At 36.6% G+C, this 21,305-nt stretch overlaps 1 protein-coding gene and 1 pseudogene across 1 annotated transcript in view; one reads left to right on the plus strand and one right to left on the minus strand.

Moving 5' to 3' along the window:
* Positions 1 to 21,305, minus strand: part of CADPS2 (calcium dependent secretion activator 2) — a 509,442-nt gene that overhangs the window by 240,023 nt on the left and 248,114 nt on the right. Inside the window, 1 exon segment of the mRNA XM_027573409.2 lies at positions 7,347 to 7,458. Coding sequence (XP_027429210.1) covers positions 7,347 to 7,458 — 112 coding nt within the window.
* LOC113912071 lies at positions 9,237 to 9,337 on the plus strand (annotated as a pseudogene).

Below are 21,305 nucleotides of genomic sequence, written 5' to 3' on the forward strand. Positions count from 1 at the left end.
GTCATGACCTCAGGGTCATGAGATTGAGCCCTGGAACAGGCTCTGTGTTGGGTGTGGAGCTTCTCCCTCTGCCCTGCCCCCAGCTCATACATGCATGCTCTCAAAAAAAAAAAAAAAATGGTGGATTCATCAAAGACGACATACGGATGATAAGCATGCAAAAAGATGTTCAACATGATTACATTAGTCGTTAGAGAAGGGCAAATTAAAACCATAATGAAATAACACCACACCTATTAGAAATAAGAGATAAGTATAGTGTATGTGTCTATTATCTGTTCTTTCTGGGAGAGAGGCAGATCTCTATTACCATGGGGAAACTGAAATGTCAACTTCTGCTAATATAATCACCCACATGGAACCACCATGGAGGATGACTATTTACAACCTGTTCACCCTCCTGAATGTGAGAAAGAAAATGCTTTCCTTTACTTCTATACTGAAGATGCCAGCCAACTCCTTAGCAAGGGTCTGAGGTAGAGTCACTAACAACTGAAGCATGTTATTGGAGGCTCCCTTCCTTCGAAGTCAGACTCTGAATGATAAGTCTTCTCTAACGCTTCACAGCATGTGATTAATGAGCCAGACATAATTAATTGCAGCGAGAAAAAGTATTTAGAAAGAATGTGCGTCATGTATGAATTATCTCTGGTCCTCCACCTGTCTGTGGTCCTGCCTCTTGTCACTGGCATGGCTCTTGAGATAGGACAGCAGAGTCCTATGACAAATGGCTATATGAATGGACTAGAGGAGGAAGGAGATCTTTTCTGTGATTTGCAGTTTCAGAGAAGCTACACTGCTTGCTAAAACTACAAAAATTAAAGTCCACAGTATAGGGTGAGTTGAATTAGGCACATAAAATGCCAAATGAGTCTCCATTCCACTCTGCAGTAGAGAATGTTAATTCACTGGTCACGATAACAGTCATCCAATGCTGGCAATTTCAATAAAACTAGATATTAAGTTCTGCTCTCAAGGGGAAGAAAAATACATATCATGATTTTGCTAGCAGCTTCTGTAATGCTTGATTCATATGTAGATGAATCAAATTCGTATAATGCTGGAAACTTTTTTTTTTAATCCTCAAATATAAATTTCAACTGTTTGGAGTGAAGGAAAAAACCCTAAAGTAATTTTTACTAAGTTAACTGCGTATTTATTTTGAAAAATTAGGATGCTTTCTCAAAATATCTGTAGTCTACTCCTAATTTATTACTTTGTGTGTTGAAATCAGAAGTTCTATGATGACTGTGTATAAACCAGGCAATCAGAGAAATGTTTAAGCTCAACGGGTTCTAACCAGTTATATATGGGATATCAAATATACTAAGTTTGGCTAAAATAATTAAAGTAGCTCCTAAAAGTTTTAACATTAATGAAGAACTTAGAGAATTCAACTCACCCAATGCTGTACAAATGAGAAAAACAGAAAAGGATATGCTCCAGAAAAACGAGAGGGGCAAGAGAGAAAATTAGACTGACCAGTTAGAGCTCCTCACGGTATTTCTCTCCCAAGAAGACAGACCTTTTAACACACTACTGTATCACTTCTCTCTTGTCAAGTTTCAAAAACAAAAATCATGCATATTCTGACCATTCTTCAGATAGATCTCCTTTGATGCTTCATAATGCAAAGAGAACAACTCAATGAAAAAGGCAAATATAAGCTAATTTTTACTTGCTACACTAAGCTATTACAAGCTGCTTGAAATAGTTCACTTTAATAGAGTAATCAATTCAGCAGTTCTAATTTACCTTAATATTTAAAATGTATCTGAAATCAACCACCAGCTGCTGTTTCCATATAGTATTTGTATTTGTAAAACAAGCATGAAGACTGTCACTGTGAATTATGAGGTAACAACATCTCAAGAAATGTTAAATAGAAGTAGAGCTATTCAAACAGAAAAAGTGAGAGAAATACACAAAATGAAAACCTTACTTTCAAAAATATTCCTACTCTCAAAATGTATATCTAAGAGGTAAGCAAACTGTTAAGTCTTTTGCTATCTTAAAATATTATTTTATCAAATTAGAAGAACAATGATCTGGCTCCAATGCTTTGTAAAGGAAAACAGGTTCTTGGATTTGCATGAGTCTCCATCCTCAGAGAGGCAGAAGAACCAGCAACCTTCTATGTATACTGATGATGTGGTACCAAGGCCATCAACTCAAAGTGTATGAACAGACACTAGGCTTTTTCTAACAACCTTTAGAATGTCTTTATATCAATGCTTCTAAAACTAAAAAGCCACTTAGGTGGAAACTTTAAAAATTCATTTTAGGGGCGCCTGGGTGGCTCAGTCAGTTAAGCATCCAACTCTTAATTTCAGCTCATCATGTTCTCAGGGTCCTGGGATCAAGCCCTGCACCAGAATCCAGTCAGTGGGGAGTCGGCTTGAGGATTCTCTCTTCCTCTCCCTCTGCTCCCCCCTCTGCTTCTGTTCTCACTCTCTCTCAAATAAATAAATCTTTAAGAATTAAAAAAATAAATAAAAATTCATTTTGTACTCAAGAACACCTTTCAGCAAGTTTAAAAGTTACTAAGGAGTGCAAGAATTCATTCTGAAAGACTCAATGGAAACCTCACTGTCCACATAGATGTCCTGTGACATAATTATTTAGAAATTTATATGGCTATCTAGGTAAGCCTTGCTTTTAAAGTCTTAGGGACAAAATCATCTTTAATTTTTATTTGAGCTAGTTGACACATAATGTTACATTAGTTTTAGGTGTACAAACATAGTGATTTGACAAGTTGATACCTCATGCTGTGCTCACCACAAGCATAGTTACCATCTGTCACCATCCAGTACTATTACAATATCACTGATGAACTATATACTTTTGGGTGCTTGACTGGTCAACTATTTGCCTGCTGGAACAAGCGCATTGTATGAAAAATTCGCTATTTTTGCCTCCAGGTATTCCCTAAGTAGCACTGGGTGGAGGGTTGGCCACCAATTCAGATGAAAAATCTCCATATGCCACCTCCATTTCCATAAATAGGTATTTGCACCTGCCATCTACAAACAAAATCTGCATTACAAGCACTTGCCAAAGAACCTAACCTTCAACTGCCCAATGCCTACTTAAATTTGAACTATCATTTTGCAAAACTATATGCTATAGATTTTTTTTAAGAGATTTATTTATTTGAGAGAGCGAGAGCGAGAGAGTACATGAGGGGGGGAGGGTCAGAGGGAGAAGCAGGCTCCCCGCTGAGCAGGGAGCCCGATGCGGGACTCAATCCTGGGACTCCAGGATCATGACCTGAGCTGAAGGCAGTCACTTAACCAACTGAGCCACCCAGGCACCCCTATAGACTTTTTCTTACCCCTAGGACTTACTAGTTCTCAACCCTGGTTGCCCAGTGATACTTTTTGCACCAGTGCTTCTCAACCTTATATGCACATACTATCTCCTGAGAAGTGCTTAAAATACTGTCTGGACTCACCCCAAACCAACCAAAAGAAAAGTGTGGGCTCACATCATGCACTCCCTTAGGGGGTTCTTATGCACACACAGGGTTGAGAATCACTGTCACATATAAAAGCGCAGCCAGAGAGTACTGTAATAAGAAGCAAACCCATGGCATAAAATGATATAAAATGTATTAAAGAACTATGCATAAAATGACATTAGCTTAAATAATATCTCATTCTTGCATTAAGCCATGAAATTAAATTGGCCCACACTCATACCATAATTTGTAAAATACTGCCAAATTTCTTCATCTTATCAGGTGTTCTACTTAATGATTTAGAACATAGGTTTTGGGGTCAAACCACCCAAGTTCAAACACTGACTCTTGCACTTGCTGAGTGGTCTTAATCGGATTCTCACTTTTCTGTCTCACCATGAAATGTTACTACCATTCTCAGAGAGCATTAAATGGGGCGAGCGATCCGATTTCTTTCCCTTGCATTTAAGTTTCATCTATGTTGTTGCATGAGTTAAGTTTATTATGGAGGTACCACAGTTTATCCATTCCTCTGTTGAAGGACCTCTCACTCCTCCAGTTTTTAGTGATTACGAATAAAGCTGTTATAAACATTCCCATATATTTACTAATAAACCCTTGTATAAATACCTAAGAGGGAAACTGCTGGGTGATATGGCATGTCTATGTTTCACTTAAAAAAACAAAACAAAACAAAAAAAAACCTGGCAAATTGTATTCCCAAAGTGGCTGTATAGTTTTGCATTTCTACCAGCAGAGATTAAGTTTCTGTTGTTCTGCATCTTTGTCAACATTTGTTATTGTCAGCTTTCTTGTACCTTAGCCATTTTACCAGCTGTACAGTGGTGGTATCTCCTTGTGGTATGAATCTATTTTATAGATTGTGTTGCTCATCTTTGAATTCAACTGCTATGCAAAATTTTAATTAGAAAACTTCACTTTAAAACTAAGATCTCTAGATATCTATTTATAAAAGTTTAGACTAAATTTCAGATCATGTAAGCCCTTTTCCTTCAAATTAAAAAAAAAAAAACTATTCCTGCTTCTCAGTATAAAAGTAGATAAATACATAGCAAACATTACTAGTAGCTCCACGACCCAGAGAGGATCACCAGCGTCTTCTGCACACCAGTGTATACATCCATTGGCTCAGATTATAACCCATCTGAAGATCCAAAGTTTAAAGCAGGAATGAATCAGGTATGTTTGAGGAACAGAAAGAAAGCTGAGTATGGAGGAACGATGATAGTAAGCAAGGTGGCTGTGACAGGAGATGAAATCAGAGGAAGAGGTCAGTTCATTTATAGCAGGGTACTTCAATGTTGGTGTGTGTGGAAATTGCCAGGAGGCCTCGTTAAACAGACCGCAGCACATCACCTTCAGAGTTTCTGGTCCAGCAGAGCAAGTCCAGCAGATTCTGAGAATGTGCATTTCTAACAATTTTCCAGATACTGCTGATGTTGCTGATCCAGGGTCCCACCCTGCGAACCATTCTTGGGCATGCTACACTATGATGAGGAGTCTGAATTTTAATCCAAATAAAAGAGAAGACACGAAGATTTTAAGGGCGGAATGATGATTTGTTTTGAATTTTAAATAGATCATAGTGGCTGAAGTGTGAAAGCTAGATTAGAGGGGACAAGATGATAAATGGCACAGCAGTAAAGCAAACTATCACCAGCGAGGAAGGATGGTGTCCTGAACTAGGGCAGAGGAGATATTAAGATGTGGATATATTCGGAATAAATTTAGGGAAAGCTGACAGAACTTGCAAATAGACAGGAGTATTATATGTCAAGGTCACTGGCTTGAAAACTGCCTCTCTGAAAGACTTTATGGGGGTGCTAATCATTAAGTTCTATTTTAGAAAAATTTAGTTTGAGATAACTGTTAAATGCAACTAGAAATACCAAGTATGCAGGCTGGATATGCAATCCAAAGCTCCAAGAAAGAAAAATAAAAAATTGGAAGTCATTAACACATAAATCATAATTATAATCATGGAACCTACTCAGATCATTAGTATAGTTCAATGGATCTCTAAGTAGGGTGATGCTGCACAGCTCCCAGGGGACATTTAGCAATGTCTGGAGACATTTTTGATCATCTTGATTTAAGACTGGGTGAACTACTGCCATCTGACAGAGGCTATGAATGCTGCTAACTAAAGTGTACAGAAAAGCTCCTAACAACAAAGCATTTTCCTGCTCAAAATATCAACAGTGCTGGGGTTCAGAAACTCTTATACGGAAAGAAAAGTGGTCTTATATGAAGGGAGCAAAGGGGTATGAGGCCTTTCTCAGACATACAACTGACAGGAAAACATACCACTTACATACCCAATTTAAAACCTGCTTAGGGGCGCCTGGGTGGCTCAGTCGTTAAGTGTCTGCCTCCTGCTTAGGTCATGATCCCAGGGTCCTGGGATCGAGCCCTGCATCGGGCTCCCTGTTCCACGGGAAGCCTGCTTCTCCCTCTCCCACTCCCCCTGCTTGTGTTCCCTCCCTGTCAAATAAATAAATATTTAAAAAAATAAAAAAAATAAAATAAAACCTGCTTAAATATATATATGGCCAGTGGAGAAATGAATTAAAAATACCAAAAGAAATACATTATAGCTTTAGACTTAAAATGGCTGCTATTAGACAGTACAAAATAGTTATAAAGGAAATAGGGTAAAATTAACATAATAATAGTTTAAATGAAAAATTCTGATTCATCAATCCATAAGACCAAATGTAATCTCCAGGGCTCTTCTGTGAGATTATGCTACCTCTACACTTTTGTTGGATGAATCAGTGCACAAATATGTAGGCACATGAATGAATGGTATGGCTTAGCTTGTAAGTCTTAACAAATACATTTAATAAGGAAACAGAGGACGAAATTGGGAATGTGATTGCTGACTCTCAATTTCTGGAGTGTGGGTACGGATTCACAAAATCCCTAGAAATGGAAAAACTCTAAAGGAGACAGAAGAGAAGGATTTGAAATGAACAGAAATCACAACTTTGGAGAAAAAAAATTCCAATATACCCAATGATCCCAGTATCCTTCAAAATCTAGCACCACACAAGCTGTCAATCATCACCAGAAATTTTCAAGGAAGATTTTTGGAAGGCTTTAATCTCTGGAAAATACCTATCAATTCAGTCTTCAGGTCTGGGGAAGAGAGATCCACGTTACAGAAGATAACTTTATAGCCTACTCACTGAAGCCCATCTACTTTATAAATGAGACTGCAGATAATCTTTCACACAGAGAGGTGTTAAGATCACAAATCTACCCTAATCTTAAAGCTTTTAACTGCCAGAAGAAGCTGAGTATAGTGGAGAGACACTAGCATTAGAGGATAAATATATTCCAGGTATGAGGTAAGTACAGGATAACAAATTCAGTGTTAAAAGATGTGTGAAAAAGAGCTTCTCACAGGGAAAGCAGGAGTGGTAAGAGAGAAGTAGCCTTAGATATTCTAATCAGTCAAATCATAATGGACCTAAACAGATGACCTCAAAGATCAAGATACTGCTTTTAACTCATGGACAGAAATGTTTAAATGAGAATTACTTCTCACCAAGAAGGACAAGTTGGCCTGTACCATTCACATCCACTGAGCAGTACATGTGTAAGAAAAACAGGTCCCTATGATCTTAGTATACGCATCCTTTACATACCCAAAGCCCATCACACTACTTTCTAAGTCATTGACAATTATGTTCAATAAATTGGAGCTGTAATCCGGGACTGTGGAAAATTACAAATAAATTATTTTACGTAGTTTATGAACAGAAAGTTCACACGCTACATACTGGTCTACTTTAACTGTGAATCAAAAGAAGTAAAAATGTGTGACCTTGAACACACAGGGCTGAGTACGACTCACCCTTCCCAGTTCTTTATCTTCAAGGGCCAGGACCCCAGTGCTTTCCGTGAAGAGTTTCACTTTGACCACAGGCCGAGGATGGGTGGTGGTGAAATCACCTTGAGTTCCCCATCTGCAACAAAGTCACAAAGATTTTCTTTAAAATGCAGCATTTTTTTCCAGACAGATGTATCTCCTTAGAAGGCCCATTAAGCCATACAGAATCTTTTGTGGCTCAATGAGATTTTTATCTTTGCTTTTGTTTCTGACAGATGGCACAGTCAAGAAGAAAAATAACAATAAGTTTTACAGCTTATAATAATTCCAAAGCTGTTCCAAAAATTAGCACATAAGAGTATAAAGGACAGTGTACAATGAGAATTTAGGTTAAGGTAAAGCATTATATACGTAGTCACTGAAATCTACTGTTTATTCAAATACAAATTATAACCCCATTATCATGGAAGCCTAGAGAGAAATCGCTAAAAGTTTCTTTATATAAAAGACAGTTTCATGGAAACCTTTTGTTGCATGAAGACTTTACCCTATCACTTCTTGGAAAGTCTTTACTAGACATTTTATATTTTAAAAAGTGGAGGTAATTATCTCAAGTCTATTACTTTATATGATTTGTAAAAGCTCCTATCAAAAGGAAAGAAATAAGCATTGTAAAAATATGAACGTTTTGCAGTTAATTTCCCAACACACTCTCCTAGGAATGGAGTAAGTCTGTCGACATCTGGCTTTTCAAATCATCATAACAAAATAACATTTTTCTTGGCTTATCTTTTAATTAGTGGCATCTCAGCTTTGCCACACACCAATTCATCATAGCGTATTTACAAAGTCAACTGGCACACACCTGGTATTAAAAAATCTTATCAATATTTCTCATAACTCTGAGATCACAGACACGAGACACAGCATAGCAGGAAGAAAATGCCATTGAGAAAAACTCACAAAAGTGAGATTTAACAAAACAAGGATCCCTGCTACAAGTAAATCGCCATAGAAAAATACAGATTTTCTTTTATTGTTTTAAAAAAACAAATTTACCCTTCTCAAGGCATTATCTGAACTTTGTTTTATAAACCACATTCAGTAAGCTTGGGAAATACAAAAAAAATGGAGGAAAGTCTAATAAAAACGGAATAACTGTGCCGTCTTCCTCTGCAACCACAGCAGTGATAACACCGTAATATGTGTACAGTAAAGCAGAGGCCACTTCAGTGACCGCGGAAACCCATATCCAGACGCCACTTGTTCTCCGAAATTAAAGTCCTATGCTAGAGGAAAAGGACAGATTCAATTAGGATGGAAAAGCAGCTTAATTTTTATTTAGACTTCTAGAAAGGGGTCAGCAAAGAATTTTTTGCCATTTCATAGAATTAAGATGGCCTGAGATAAAGTAGAGCTAAACTAAGACTAAAAATGAAAAGGGATTCAGGACCAAAATAAGAGAGAAAAATTCTCAATCTCGTGTGTGAGATCTTCAGCCTTGACTGGTCAAGGCCATCCAGATGACAACTCTGGAGTAGATTCCCAGGACATATTTGTCTTTATTTGGTGTCCTGTGATTAAATGTGGAAAACTAATCCTTCGAGACATTTTCGTTACCATTGAAATCAAAGATTTGTAGTAGCCATGTAGACACAGCCTAACAGGTTTATATAGAATTTGTTCATCTTTTAAACTAATTCTCCTCATAAAAATTTGTTTTTTTCCTCTAATGTCAAAATCCCTCAAAAGTACTTATCCTGTTTTATACAATTGTTTGTAATTTCCCATCTACAGCAACATGCCGTTCTCCAAAGAGAAATATACTGACGACCACATTAACCATCACTGGGGGACTTGATGAATTTCATCTTTTAACCCCATCTCCTTGCCACTTTACATGAAGGGAAATGCATGCTCGCTTTGGCAGCACATATATTAAAATTGGAACAATACAAGATTAGCATGGCCCTGCGCAAGGATGATACGTGAAGGGAAAGGCGCTGCCAATTCTGTTAGAATAAGACAAATAAACAACAATGCATATGTAAAGAACTGTGCTCACTCATGACCCTGGGAGCTCCCAGAAAATTGCCTTTTACCTCAGATCCTTCATAAACACACATCTTCAACAACTATTCTTTGAGGGTTCAGGACAGGCCACTCCAATATATGCCATTTTGGCACATTATCTTGAATTAAAGTTACTTAAGTGCAACAAGGATACTCTGACTCCTCCATTGTGCCCCTGAAAGCAGGAAATACATCTCCCACATGAAAGATACCCTCCCCGGTCACCTGTAGTAGAAAATATCCTTATTACCAGAAACAGGGAATTTAGGGCCAAGGAGACTGTATAAACAAACCTCATTACTTCTTTACTAACGTACCATCCCCAGAGCTCAAACTTCTCTGTCAATTCTTCACAAATTTATTGTTTGTCTAAGAAATATAAAAGCTGCCCCCTTGGTCACTTCTTTGAGTCTCATATTTCATATACATACAAATTAAATTCGTTTTTCTCCTGTTAATCTGCCTTATGTCAATTATTAGACCAGCCAAAGAAACTAGAAGGAAAAGTTTTCCACCCCTACATCTCTAAATCTTTATTCACTAGACATCTCTCATCTACTCACTAAACACATTTTATTATGTAAATCATATCTTAAGTGTCCAAAAATGAGATACAGTTTAAAGAATAAAAATCAGCATTCCCACCACTCAAGTTAAGAGGGAGAATATACCAGTATATCAGAAGAGTCCTCTTTGTGCCCTACCCTGGTCACATCTTCCTCTCAACCAAAGCCCACACTACCACCAGAGTAGCTAGGATTCTGGGGTCTATATTTATTATTGTCTTAAATTTCTTTTTAAAGGGAGTATTTTTAGCATTTTACCTCTAGAGGTGATCATTGCTCCAGGTATCTTATAGCTGGTCTTTCATGGGTAAAGGAAATTCTCTTCTGAGTTCATTAGATAACCACAAATAAATCAGAGTATGCGTTTTATACACATATATCAGATATGTGATATATATTATGGTGTATCAGTTATGTCCTGGATTTTCTATCACAGATGCAGGTACATTTTATGGATGGTCATAGATATATCAGAGATATCAGATATAGATCATAGAAAGATCCTACCTATCTGTAATCCAGAAATGAATGCTCTATTAAACTTTTTTCCTATACCTACTGTGATGATTAGTAATTGTGGTGGTTTAGCATTTTCTTGCTTTTCAAAGATAAACCTATTTCCTTAAAAAAAAAAAAACAGATTTAGAATGCTGTAGTTTGGCATTTTGTATCAATATTCATGATTGAGACTAGCCTGCAGATTTCCTTTTTTTTTTCTTGTAGATTTATATTCTTGCATTGTCCTGTTTTTGTTATGCTAGCCTTTTTGATGAGTTGAACAGTGCCACATTTTTATTATCTGGAAGATTCTGTAAAAAAAAAAAAAAAAGAATTATCTGTTCTTGGAGTTTACCCATTAAGCTATTTGGGTCCAATGTTTTTTTGTGGGAAGATATTTGCTACTGATTCTATTTCTTCACTGGTTATAGTCATAAAACTACTCCAATTTTCTATGTGAACCGATTTTGATATATTACTAGAAAAAGTTATTTCATCTTTTTCAAAAGTATTTGCACAAAGTTGTAAAATACCTCTTATCTTTTGCATCTATAGTTACATATCTTTTTTCATTCCTAATATTTTTTCCATTTTTAACTCTGATATAGGTTTGTATTATTATTCTTTTCAAAGTACTACTGCTTGACTTTCATGATCTCCTCTGTTACATGCTTGTTTTCTATTTCATTAAACTCTGCTTTTTTATTTCACTGTAATTTATCCGTGTTAATTCTGCTGTTGTTTTACATTTTTAACTTGAAAGCATGGCTCATTAATTTTAAGTCTTTCTTTTGTTCTAAGAATTCAAGCTTAGCATTATAATCATTTCAGGTTATACATTTCCCTTAACCACTTTAAGTACAGTGTCCCACAAATTTACATTATTTTTGTTATTATTTAGCTGTTTACAGGTGTTTCTAGAATTTATAAATGAAGTTTTACTTTTTCCAAGTAAGTCCTACGCTTATTACATTGGGTTAAATAATAGAACTTGCAAGATACTCATCTCCTGAAATAACTGAAACTAGCTTTTATATATTCCAAAATATGTAGGCCTGTGTGTGTGTGTGTGTGTGTGTGTTTATGTGGGTCTTTAACTCTTCCATGAGTATGTGGAAATAAAAAGTATTCTCCATTGTGGGTACAATGTTGTATACGTGGCCATTAGGTCAAGCTTGTTAACTGTGCTATTTAAATCTATTTTATCATTACTGATCTTTTGATATCCTTTATATAGCAAGGTAAAAGTATCATCTCCCATCAAGATCAGAGATTTTGACAACTTCCTTTCATATTTTTGTCAACTTTCGGTATTCTATTTGGAGATATAAAAATATTTAATAGTAACCATGGCCTTTGAATATGCACTATCTTTTATCATCTGAAGGCCATGATTATTTTTCTACCATTAGACTTGTGTAAAATTAGAGAATACTATGCTAGGAATGGTGATAAGGTACAAAACATGCTTAGGGAAGTCACACAAGGAACCTAATCAACACATTGCAAATAAAGCCAGTAATTTATTAGAAAATAAAGAGCTAGATGACTTAATAGGAAGACATTAGTAATTTAGAATTTGGAAAGCAATCCGGGATATCCATTCCGAAAACTTATGCCACTAAAGGCAGGCTACAGGACTATCACAGGCCCCGGTAAGCTATCCACAAGAATTTGTCTACCTAACAAGGTCTGGGACCTCCTGAGTCAAGGGGAGGGAATACTAATGGTCAGCTCCTGTGAAAGGAGAGAAAATTAAATAAAAAACATGCTTTCAGTCAGGGAGAAGCAAAGGCACAAGGATACCAGCAAATCCTAACTGTAAAAGCCAAAGGACTAAGCTTTTATGATATTTGACAAAAATGTGTAATTTAAAGGGGTGCATAAATATATAGTGGTATTTAATAGTCCTTATAAACCCCGACATTCCGGAATACAAAATGCACCCCCTTGATAATTTCTCTTATAAAAACTAAAAGTTAGAAAGATATATAGTTTGAAAATGCTTATGAATTCTATAATAAATGAATTAAAAACAAAGTCCTCCCTCCCACCCTACCCCCCAAAAAGGCAAGGAAGGAGGGAAGAAGTAATAGGTGAATATTTTCAATATTCACCAAGATATTTCCTTGTTTTCTACCTAATTGGCATGTTTAAACACTTTCAGGAATTAATACCAGTTATTATCTTCCCACTATTTTCTCTGTATTATGTGATAAAAGAATACATTACCCTTGCTGTCAATTTGCTTTGACTCAAAATACATTGCCTTTTCCTACTTCTATGAATGTATTATTTATGAGGATTCAGACTTCCAATGTAAATTTTCAAAAGATAAAATATCTACAAAGCACCTTTATGAGGACAGCAGGACTTCCTGGCTATGAAAACATACAGTAGTTCACATACCAACTGAAAAAACTGACATTAATTATGTATTTGCTATTAAGTATGCTGGAAATTTGTACCATGAGCCAAAATATACGTACATGTCTATTCATCCAGTAAGGCTATTTCTAAGAATTTGCCCTAACAAAATAATCATAAATACTGGAAAGACTATAAGCAGGAACATATTCACTATAGCATTATGCATAAAAGCAAAAGCAAGCAACTGAAGTATCTAATATGAAGGGAAGATCATGTAAATTATGTGGCCTACAAAGGAATATTTGGCTGCTACTTAAAATGATGGCTAAGAAGGTGATATAAGGCTAGGTGTGATGTAAGGTGGTGGTGAGGGAAGGACACAAAACAATCTAGGCCTCTTCTTTCAAAAAACTTACTGAGTACTTTAAATTAGCCAGACAATACTCTAGTGTCAGCAACCAAAGTCTCTATTCTTTTGGAACTTATATTCTAATAGATGATAGATGACAAATAATCTGAATATATACTGTAACATATATCCCTCTGAACCTTGCCTTGCGTTCCTGACATGCTTTTAAGAGTATGTATAGAACTAGATTCAAACCGAGACCTAAAAGGATTCTCAAAAATTACTAGCATGTTTGTTTCAAAGTATGTTGAAAATCATTAACAGTGCAACAGTTATCAAAAATCATCCAAATCCCTTGATTCAAAATTGTTATTGTGAACCTATAATGCATACATGATGACAGAAGTTAAAACTTACAAATAGGCTCAACCTACATTCCTTATCTATGACCAGCACGGAAGAACAGGGCATATGTAACTTCAAAATTATTTCATCTATCTCTCCATCCTTTTATCCAACTATGTGACAGGCATATAGGGAAAGGGCAGGCATTAAAAAAAATAGTAATAAAAAATCAAGACAACAGGTCCTGACCTAGATGAGCTTAGACTGGTAGGGAAGAAAGACATATAAACTCATAACTATAATAAATCCAATCATACAGAGTTGAACAGGGTTCTAAACTGCACTTTTAAAAATTACTTCTAAGACTGAGCATTTTCTCTATTAGTCATCTGAATTTCTTTTATGACTTGCTCTTTTATTACAGTTGTCCATTTATATATTACATTAGGCTTTCTTTTGATTTGAAAAAAAACCTCTGAAGATAAAGACATGTGCTGTTTCTGATACCATATATGGCAAATATTGTCACAGCTGGCTATTTTCTATTTAACTCTTTTCATGGCTTTTTTAAATGTATAGTTTAAAAATATTAGATAGCCACATTCTAGCACTTTTATTTATAGTTTCTGATTTTGACATCCTGCTTAAGGAGTCTTTACTTAACCAAAGATTATATAAATATTAACTTTATTTCTTCAACATGTTTCTGTTTAAACCTTCAAGTTTCTAAAATTTAATAGTGATGTTAAATGGCATTTTACCTTAATTTTTCATCTACCCTGATCTCATTTAGTTTAGAAGTCAAATATATTTATGGTATTATAAAAACTGGGGTTTGATGTTGAACTTTGTCCTAAAGATTGATCTCCTGAGCTGTGCTATACTGTTTGAATTCTTGTGGCTTTATGAGATATTAGGATACTAGTTAGAACAAGAAGGAAACAGACATTTCCAACTTACTATACTTCTATTCAATAAAAGGGAGTTCTCTCCATTTATTAAAATCTATCCTAATATTTTCTGATAAAGTCTTAAACTTTCTTCTACTATGTAGTTCCTACACATTCTGTGTTAAAGTCATTTCATAGTATTTTATATTTTGGAATTCTAAAGAATCTGTGTCCTTTATATTGTCTGACAGATGCTGGTATACAAGAAAGTTATAAACTCTTCTTACAAATAACAGTTTTGCCTTATTTTCAATCTAGTAATTGCTTTTTTTTTTTTTTTTAAGATTTTATTTATTTGAGAGAGAGAGAGACACAGCAAGAGAGGGAACACAAGCAGGGGCAGTGGGAGAGGGAGAAGCGGGCTTCCCGCGGAGCAGGGAGCCCGATGCGGGGCTTGATCCCAGGACCCTGGGATCATGACCTGAGCTGAAGGCAGACGCCCAACGACTGAGCCACCCACGTGCCCCTAGTGATTGCTTTTAAATGATGTTTTCTTTACCAAATTACCATTAATTCTATTACAAAAATTGAGTTATTAAAATAATTAACAATAATCTGTAATTCCAAAAACATCATTTATTTTATAAGAGAAAACATGAAATAAGGATCTAACTAGAGGGGCACCTGAGTGGCCTAGTTGGTTAAGCATCCGACTCTTGCTTTTGGCTCAGGTTGTGATCTCAGGGTGGGAGACCGAACCCCTTGTCCAGCTCCGTGTTCAGCGGGGAGTCTGCTTGGTATTCTCTTTCTCTCTCTCTCTCCCTGTGCACCCCCTGCTTGTGCTCTCTCTCTCAAATAAATCTTTAAAAAAAAAAAAAGATCTAACTATAGGGAAAGAAATAAAATTCTTAAAATAACTGTAGCATGAAAAATATTAACAATCCAACTACAGATTATCATTTTCATAGCAGGCATTTTAAGATTAAAATGATGTAACACTTATCTAAGGATATTTGCCTCAATAAAGTTTAGGCTCATAACTTAAATATTCAAACATCAGATATTTGGTCAAACTCTTCCCAAGTTTTCTGCAATCAATTTCATATAGGTCTGAGGTCTCTTTCTGCTGTCCTACAGGAGATTTGTCCCCCAAACTGATTTAGATTCACCTAATTCATGATAAACCGTCAGGATTGCTTTGAATTACTTTGAATTACTCATATTTGGTGACAAGGTAGATGAACACTCTTCACAAGCTCTGCAGGAGGGGCCAAGAAGGAAAAGCAAGGCTTGAGAATGGGATGCAGTGAGCTGATCAGAAAGGCCTGATGCTATGTATCCTCAGGAGTGTCAAACAGAATCATGGGCAGCTGTGTACCCTTCTGGGGCCTGGATGCCAGGGCAACTTGCCTGGTTGAGAACACACAGCTGTGTCCCTGTGCATGCAGCTCTATGCAGGGGAGCTTTAGCAGCCTTTAATTGCATAAGAAAAGCTGTATCCCTTGCCTATATCTGTTTGTATTTTTCTGTCATTGTCCTGCTCACAACAGCCAGGAATGCACTAAAACTATTCTGAAACAGATGTGTATATAAAACAGGTACATTCGACTTGTAAAATATACAATGTAAATGCAAGATGTCACTATTATAAATATACAGGGCTATCTCTTCTTAACTGAGTAACTTAAAATTGAGAAGCTTAAAAAGAATTACTAAGAATCTGTTATATAAGTAAAAATAAACACAACATTGAAAGCATTCTAAAAATAATATTAAGCACTGAACAAGTTCTTTTCAATACAGCATTGCTTATTAATATGAACAATTAAGACAGTTTTATGGAAAACTCTTTTAAAGCAGAAGACACTTTTGGAAGAGCAGCTTTTGATATTTAAAAAGTTCAACATTTCTATGTCATTTCCCAGGGCCCAAATGTATCAGTTTATCAATTACTGATGGATTTAAGCCAAAGAAAAAGGATAGAACAGTGAAGATAACTACATTTCTGCGGAAATGTGGACAGCTGGTGGCATTATTTACCATGGTCAAAACTACAAGAGGTGAAGGGACTTATTTGAAAACTAAAGAGTCTGATTCCTGTAAGTTGCTGGAAATTCAGGTCTGGACTTTAGCTACAAGCCTGCAAATAAAGATACAGATTTGAGAGTTATTCACAGAGGTGATAATAGAAACTACAAGAATGAATGCACATATGAAAGGTGTCCATTAAAAACTCCATGATGGTAGGAATTTGTATCTTTACAAATCCAGGCATATATATGTATCTCTATCCATGCGTGTATGTGTGTACCTAAGCACAGTTTTTTAAATTTATTTTTAAATAAAAGGGATACTCAAATTGCTCTATAACTTGTGCTTGTACATAACACTACATATTGATCTTATCAATACATGGACTTTACAGAATTTTAAGACAGTAAAGCATTCCCCTCCCCGCCTTGTATGGCTGTGCCAGAGTTTATTCGATCACTCTTCTCCTGATGGACCTTAAGGTTGTTTCCAATTTTAACTACTACAAAGGCACCTGGGTGGCTAGGTCCGTTAAATGTCCAACTCTTGATTTCAGTCCAGGTCAAGATCTCAGGGTCGTGAGATCAAGCCCTGTGTCTGGCTCTGCACTGGGCATGAAGCCTGCTTGGAATTCTCACCCTCCCTCTTGCTTTCTGCCCTGCCCCCACCCCCAACTCACATACGTGTGTGCTCTCATGTGCTCTCTTTAAAAACAACAACAACAAAAAGACAACCAAGGACAGAATTCTAAGACAGCCCAAGATTTTAAACTATTCTTAAATATAAAAGAATATACTAAGTCATTTTAAAAGCTGATTCATAGGAAACATATCTATGTAAATAAAATGCAGCACAAAGAACCCTGTTCTACTAAAAGTCCAAATTTTAAAATTATTCATTGTAATATAAAATCCAAGTTTGTTAGGATTTCAAAATTTTATTGTAAGCATCCTTCACTTTCAATTTTAATAATCTGTAGGACAGATTTTAAACTTCCTTTAAAAATACATTGAGTATTCTTCTGCATGTGGCTGTCCAATTTTCCCAACACCATTTGTTGAAGAGACTGTCCTTTTTCCATTGGACATTCTTTCCTGCTTTTGTCGAAGATTAGCTGACCATAGAGTTGAGGGTCCATTTCTGGGCTGTCTATTCTGTTCCATTGATCTATGTGTCTGTTTGCAGAAGAATGAAACTGGACCATTTCCTTACATCACACACAAAAATACTCAAAATGGTTGAAAGACCTAAAGGTGAGACAGGAGTCCATCAAAATCCTAAAGGAGAACACAGGCAGCAACCTCTTGGACCTCAGCCGCAGCAGCTTCTTCCTAGAAACATCACCAAAGGCAAGGGAAGCAAGGGCAAAAATGAACTATTGGGACTTCATCAAGATAAAAAGCTTTTGCACAGCAAAACAAACAGTCAAAAAATCCAAAAGACAACCAACAGAATGGGAGAAGATATTTGCAAATGACATATCAGATAAAGGGCTAGTATCCAAAATCTATAAAGAACTTATCAAACTCAACACCCAAAGAACAAATGATCAAGAAATGGGCAGAAGACATGAACAGACATTTTTCCAAAGAAGACATCCAAATGGCCAACAGACACATGAAAAAGTGCTCCACATCGCTCGGCATCAGGGAAATCCAAATCAAAACCTCAATGAGATACCACCTCACACCAGTCAACATGGCTAAAATTAACAAGTCAGGAAACGACAGATGTTGGCAGGTATGTGGAGAAAGGGGAACGCTCCTACACTGTTGGTGGGAATGCAAGCTGGTGTAGCCACTCTGGAAAACAGTATGGAGGTTCCTCAAAAAGTTGAAAACAGAGCTACCATATGACCCAGCAATTGCACTACTGGGTATTTACCCCAAAGATACAAATGTAGGGATCCGAAGGGGTATGTGCACCCCAATGTTTACAGCAGCAATGTCCACAGCAACCAAAGTATGGAAAGAGCCAGGATGTCCTATCAATAGATGAATGGATAAAGAAGATGTGGTATAAATATATAATGGAATATCATGCAGCCATCAAAAGGAATGAAACCTTGCCACTTGCAACAACATGGACGGAACTGGAGGGTATTATGCTGAGCGAAATAAGTCAATCAGAGAAAGACATATATCATATGACCTCACTGATATGAGGAATTCTTAATCTCAGGAAACAAACTGAGGGTTGCTGGAGTGGTGGGGGGTGGGAGGGATGGGGTGGCTGGGTGATAGACATTGGGGAGGGTATGTGCTATGGTGAGCACTGCAAATTGTGTAAGACTATTGAATCACAGACCTGTACCTCTGAAACAAATAATACATTACATGTTAAAAAAAAAAGAAGATAGTAGGAAGGGAAAAATGAAGGGGGGTATTTTGGAGGGGGAGATGAACCATGAGAGACTATGGGCTCTGAGAAACAAACTGAGGGTTCTAGTTGGGAGGGGGGTAGGGATTGGCCTGGTGATGGGTATTGAAGAGGGCATGTACTGAATGGAGCACTGGGTGTTATACACAAACAATGAATCATGGAACACTACATCAAAAACTAATGAAGTATGGTGATTAACATAAAAAAAACCAAAAAAACAAAATTCTGCTTAAATTTCCAGCCTGTCTATTCTGCACTGTGAATTGTGGATCAAGACTGTAACATCAACTCTTACCTTAATATTCAGCCTGCTGGCTTGCCCTACAGATTTCAGACTTGCCAACATCCATAATCACATGAATAAGTTCTTTAAAAACTCTCTCTCTCTCTCTCTCTCCATATACATAGAGTTTTTAATAAAATATATTTAGATCTAGGGGAGCCTGGGTGGCTCAGCTGGTTAAGGGTCTGCCTTCGGCTCAGGTCATGATCCTGGGGTCTTGGTGGGATGGCCCCGCATCAAGCTCCCTGCTTGGCAGGGAGTCTGCTTCTCCCTCTGCCCTTCATGTCACTCGTGCTTTCTCTCTCCCAATCTCTTTTTCAAATAAATAAATACTTTTTTTTGAAGAGAATATATTTAGATCTACATATATCTGTCTCTCTGGATAACCCTAATGTAGACTAAATTTACAAAATATATTAAATGAACCTTTTTTTAAGATTTATTTTATTTTTTTGAGAGAGAGAGAGAGCACAACAGGTGGGGGGAGAGGCAGGAGGAGAGGGAGTGCAAAGCCCAATTTGGGGCTTGATCCTAGGACCCTGAGATCATAACCTGAGCTGAAATCAAGAGTTGGATGCTTGACCAACTGAGCCACCCATGTGCCCCATGAATTGTTTTTTAAATACATATTTTATCTAAAGAAAATGTCATTCTCAAAGAATGTGTCTTTAAACTTCCACTGTTTGAAATGTAATGGTTGATTTCCATAAGCATTCACAATCTGTAACAAATTTTATTAATTGTAATTTCTAACAGTGACCCTATGTACAAATCCTACTGTCTCCCATGTGATACAGGATTTCAAAAAAAATAATTATTAAAATAAATTTCCTATACATTTAATGAAATTAGTTTAAGTTGGGTGATCAACAGTGTTTATAAAAGCTGCTTCACTTATTGCTATTACTGTTGTTGACATACCGTAAACATATTTGAAATTTCAATTTGATATCAAATTTGAACCACGTAGAGGTCAGTAATATAGCCAAGGCAATATAGCTATGTGAATGAACGAAATCATGGCATGGCTTTCTCGGTCATGAAGATAACATTTACCTGACAAATTACATTGTTATTTAGGTCAAAGTATTCTATTCTATTCTTTCAGCAAAACCAAAGGAATTATTCTGTATAGCTATACAATGATAGCCACCCTGAATGACATTAACTACACAAATATAACCTTCTTCTAAATAGTTTCATGTAAAGATGGGGTGGGGGGAGTCAGATTTATTAAAAAAAAAAAAAAAAAAATGAGAACCAGTACCAGAGCCCTTGCCCACGGCAGAGTAGAGTGATGGAGAGACAGCTAAACAGGGCGGACCCCAGAGACAGTTTCTGGACTCAAAGACCAATTCCAGCATGCACAGGGAGCCTGGGTGATCAACTTTACCATAACTTCATACTAGTTTCCTCATCAAACTGATGAGGTGTAGATGAACCATGAGAGACGATGGACTCTGAGAAACAAACTGAGGGTTCTAGAGGGGAGGGGGGGTGGGGGGATGGGTTAGCCCGGTGATGGGTATTAAAGAGGGCACGTTCTGCGCGGAGCACTGGGTGTTATACACAAACAATGAATCATGGAACACTACATCCAAAACTAATGATGTAATGTATGGTGATTAACATAACAATAAAAATTAAAAAAAACTGATGAGATGTAAATGGAGGCAATTAAGTTAACACCCATAATGGCACAGCACCCATCATACAGAAAGCGCACATGGAATGACTACAGTTATTAGTATCCATAGTAGTACTACTTTAGCTTTACTGCACAAGCAAAATGATACGTACCTGGAAAAGATAATAGTTGGGAACATTAAAGCTTAATCAACTTCATAAAAAGGCAACACTAAAATCCAGACAATGTAAGAAACTACAAAGAGAGAGGCTTCCACTAATAGCAAAACATGACAAAAAAGAGGACAGAGAGAGAGGAAGGGGGGGTGCTGAAGCGAGGGGGGGCGGAGAGGGAGAAGAGGATCAGAAGGAGACCAACCTGGGATAAGGAGAGTTATAACCTCAGTGTTACTCTAAATTTTAAGTATTTTGCACATTACCTTAATCTTCCTTTAAAAAATAATTCAGTCTAAAACGCTGACATGATGCAAATTTGAACAGAACAACTAGAAAATATCCTTTACAATTAAACTAAGTTTTATCACTAGACTTTTGGGATATCTTTCAAAA

The sequence above is a fragment of the Zalophus californianus genome, chromosome 12 (genome assembly GCF_009762305.2).
Source record: "Zalophus californianus isolate mZalCal1 chromosome 12, mZalCal1.pri.v2, whole genome shotgun sequence".
Classification (NCBI taxonomy): Eukaryota; Metazoa; Chordata; class Mammalia; order Carnivora; family Otariidae; genus Zalophus; species Zalophus californianus.